This window comes from Pecten maximus, chromosome 9 (genome assembly GCF_902652985.1).
Source record: "Pecten maximus chromosome 9, xPecMax1.1, whole genome shotgun sequence".
NCBI lineage: Eukaryota > Metazoa > Mollusca > Bivalvia > Pectinida > Pectinidae > Pecten > Pecten maximus.
The window spans coordinates 10,095,452-10,099,521 of NC_047023.1; the positions used below are offsets into that span (position 1 = coordinate 10,095,452).

At 39.4% G+C, this 4,070-nt stretch overlaps 1 protein-coding gene across 1 annotated transcript; it reads right to left on the minus strand.

Annotated features, from left to right (window-relative positions):
- Positions 1 to 473: 473 nt before the first annotated feature.
- Positions 474 to 3,826, minus strand: LOC117334777 (lactadherin-like). The gene is made up of 4 exons (XM_033894577.1): positions 3,675 to 3,826; positions 2,229 to 2,375; positions 1,588 to 1,738; positions 474 to 784 (listed from the first exon to the last, which is right to left on the minus strand). Exons 2-4 carry the CDS (start codon positions 2,352 to 2,354, stop codon positions 519 to 521), a joined length of 543 nt encoding a protein of 180 aa, XP_033750468.1. The 5' UTR covers positions 2,355 to 2,375; positions 3,675 to 3,826; the 3' UTR covers positions 474 to 518.
- Between the last annotated feature and the right edge of the window lie 244 nt (positions 3,827 to 4,070).

Genomic DNA, 4,070 nt, shown 5'->3' on the forward strand with positions numbered 1-4,070 from the left:
TCGCAAATTAACAAAATCGGTTATGGATTGGGTTAGGGTGAAAGAGTCGATCATTGCCATGTCTGCTATTCTCGATTGTGGCTTTAAAGTGATTAAGAGTCCGCCTTAATTACCTGATATCGCTCCATCAGACTTTCATCTATTTCCAAAACTGGAAACAGCTATTTCAGGGACCCTAATCCTGACCCTTACACTAACATGCAGTGGATGACTTTCTGAACAGTCAAGAAAAGGAGTGGCATTGGGGCCCCGATACTGAAGGGGATTATTTAAAAAAACAATATAATATGTCCGACAAAAATTCGAATACTTCAATATGAGGCTCACAACATATCAATCAGCCCTCGTATAAACAAGACAAACAATACTATTTACAAGTAAACACAAAAGACAACACTCAAAACTATATGCAACACTACAGATCTTGCTAACTTCGTGTTTATGTGAAAATAAATCACAGATGAAATGTTTGATACACTGCAAATATGGCTGATGGAATGTTCTTCGGGAATTTGTTCTTATAAGCAATCGTTCTGTTTTACAAAAAGTGGAAATAAATTATCCAGATTAGGCATGGTCCCATTTGTAAGCGTCGTGTTGAGGAAGATGGTGTGGTTGTAACCTTGGCATAAACTTGATCTTTGGTTAAAGGTGAAGGCGCGACACCTGTTTTGATTATGACATTCCTTTCCACACTCTCCCAAGTTGAGGCTTGTTGCGCTAAACATGTCGGAACGGGGGGCCTCTATGACGTAATATGCCTTCCAGCAAGTCTGACGAAGTCCTAGATCAATGTGTAATCAGATGAATATATTTCTTGGTCTTTTTAATAATATTTTAACAACTAAATACAGTATGAATGAAAGAACATCAAAATGTTCAAATTATTTTGTCTTACCTATCTTATATAATTGTCATTGTAAGATCATCAGTATAGAATGACTGATATTAATCGTTTTGGAAATTTTGACAACAAAACCAAATGACATTGAAGTGTAAATAACTCCAATAAGAGGCCAGACTGGCCTGTATCTCTCATCTGATATTCATCATGCTGTTCAGTCAATCTAATTAAAATTTAGATGGTTATTCTCACTACGTTACATGAACATCTAACAACATCCAATTTGGGTCACGTCGGGGTGACCTTTTTGATCAGCCAATCAAATGACTACTTCCAGAATTTTATGTATCTGAATTAGCATCACTAGAGTGCATAGCTTACATAATCTGTCAATTTGTTTCAAATCATTTCGTCCCATATAGCATATAGTACATGCTGTTCGCCCTAAGAGTGAAATAGACACATCTCAAAGGTCATCAGAACGTGACCCCTAATGGGATGTTGTTAGATGTTCATGTAACGTAGTGAAAATGACTATCTAGATTTTAATTATATTGGCTGTTCAGTTGGTTATAGAGATACTTCTAATGGGAAAGTTGACACAAGATGTTGGTACTGACAACGGACGCAGCCTAATAGCATAAGCTCACCCACTCTTCTGTAAATCAGGTTAAATGAAGATGAGTGAAATACAAATAAAATCGGTCTAAAGATTGGCTTCAGTGTAAATTTTATATACCAACCAAGCTGGTGAATGGGACATCCCATGATTTCCAGACGGAGACCCGGAGCGTATTTCCAAGTTGTAGGCGTTACCCGGATGTATGACGCCGTGATTGGGTTACTTAGGATCGATTCAGAAAGGCTGATTACGTCAATGTTTCCGGTAAATGTCTATTAACAAAAAGCTTTTCATTAGAATACATGTTTTTTTTTCCACGTAGGGAAAACCCTTTTTTCAAAGGAAGAGAAGAGACAGGTTAGATTTGAAAAAAAGAAAGAAATCACCACCACACATGTCATGTAAAAGTTTTAAATTACACATGAATGTAATGAGGACAGCGCTCAATTTCAATCGGGAACCATCGGCACATTCCGCAATCGCGAACTGTCGGCACTTTCCGCAAACGAGAAAATACTTATTATTTCTCGTTTACGGAATATGCCGACGGCTCCCGATTGCGCTCAATTTACGCCTGCAGCTATTTTAATCTGACTTATACAAAATACGTGTGCCAGTCAACTTATCCGGACCTACGCACAAACAAATAAAATAAAAGAACCAAAAATTCGGAATGGAGTTATTTCCCCTTAGACCGTGAATGGCAGTTATACATCTCGCTGACCCTTTTTATGCATGTTAGCAATATTCGACCTCCGTTACCTTTGTTTCTCCATTAGTGTCTTTGATCATCTGCCACAAAGTGCCATTGGTACTGTACTGGACAATGTAGGTTTCCACGTACTGACCGTTACCGGGTCTTCCCTGAGTGACAAATCCCGTCACCATCGATGGTTTCCGGAGTCTGACCTAAAAATTAGTAAAGATTAAAATATTTAATGTGGAACTAATCTGATCACAATTTCCAAATATTCACTCATACCTGAATCACTTCCTCAATTTATAATATCATTAGTATGTGATATCATCTTCATCCCGATTAGCCTCGAAAGACTAAAGGGGGAAAATACGAAATAAAACCCTATCAAACCACGCTTTCCATTAAAGGGGCATTCCGTCGTTGAAATGAATGAATGCTCTAAAAATTAAAAGTAAACGAGGATCTTGTATTTTTCTCAACTAGTACAAGTTAAAAACTTTACAGTAATACAACACCTAAAGGCCGAAGGTAACCCAGAATTCTTTAAAATGTAAGCTTTTGAAAATGCAACTTCGACCCGAAATGCGAAAATTAAGCGCCGCCAACAACTATTATAACACACATGCGCAGACAGGTTTCACGAACAGATACGAAAATGGCGTACGCGGCTCCACGAGTTAGCGATTATTGCTAATGGGTCATTGAAATCGGAATCGGCGAGAAAAAGCGGACAGGACAAGATAGCGGGTGTCATAAAAAGTTGTTTAAAAAATTCGGCAACTAGATGGAAAGATGGAAGAGAATGAAGGAGGCCGCGTAGGTAAAGTCGAGCGAAGAATTCCCATTGCTTCTAGAAAGTTCTGCGAGATATTCGACTCGACAGCCGGACAGGTTCGTATTGAAGTTACACTTACTTTGCTGACAAATCACAGACATTAAGTCTAGATATTACCTTATCAAACCACTATAATTGGGGTTTATCATCATCACATTAACGCGATCTGGTCTAGTTATAAAGTATCGTCTACTTTTATCATTAACTTTAATACGACCACATTGCGATGTGCTGCGACTTTCCTACGATGTTTCAAGATTTTGGAAGAATGTACTACGGCATCCCAGACTTCGTACGGCAGTGCTATGACAACATTTTGACCGGTTTTCGAACACGACTTACTCATAAATCACTGTGACGCCTCAACGATTGCACCATGGCACTGTCAGAAATATGACGAATACTGCACTCTGAACTAACACGATCAGGCAGAGATTCGTCACGAATGCAGCGAAAAAACACTTTTTATATCTGATCATCCCACTCAGTGATGTGTGTGAATTTAAATCACTGCCTCCGCTAGGGATCGAACCCAGGACCTCTAGTTTACTAGTCTTACGCTCAACCGATCGAGCTAAAGAGAAGATATTTCTAGCCGAGCGGTATATTGCGGCTAGTATTTACCAGGGTTACAACTAGAGCAATGCATTTTTGAGTTCGGAGTTGTATTTACCTGTAGGTAGGGTCCTATGTAAGCATGGAACTGCTTGTTGCCGTAGACTCTGGCATACTTGGGGTGTGTCCGTGGATCGCTTTGGTACGGTAACGGTCCGGTGAGATCATGATCGCCTACGCCATGTGTACCCGTCACTAGACTCAAGTTACACGGAACTGAATTTCGAAATAGGTGTAACGTGATTAAAAGTTAGCTCTTGCAAAAAATAAGCTATCAGAAAAAGTATCTAATAGATTGAAAATGATGGGTCGGTGACCCTCTCGACATTATATTGTTTTGTTGCCGTGACGTCACTGTGTTGCTACCAGCACGTGCTATCTGTCATACTCAAGAAGCTGACAGAGAAATCTTGAACAGGCAAAACGGGAGACTAATAGAACCTTCTCCTACCTT

What these genes read in the sequence shown, in the direction of transcription:
- LOC117334777 (XM_033894577.1), bottom strand. Translation starts at nt 2,354, where the DNA reads ATGGTGACGGGATTTGTCACTCAGGGAAGACCCGGTAACGGTCAGTAC. An exon ending in ACACTAATGGAGAAACAAAG is followed by an intron (nt 1,739 to 2,228) that starts GTAACGGAGGTC and finishes TTTTGTTAATAG; the next exon opens with ACATTTACCGGAAACATTGA. An exon ending in ATGTCCCATTCACCAGCTTG is followed by an intron (nt 785 to 1,587) that starts GTTGGTATATAA and finishes ACATTGATCTAG; the next exon opens with GACTTCGTCAGACTTGCTGG.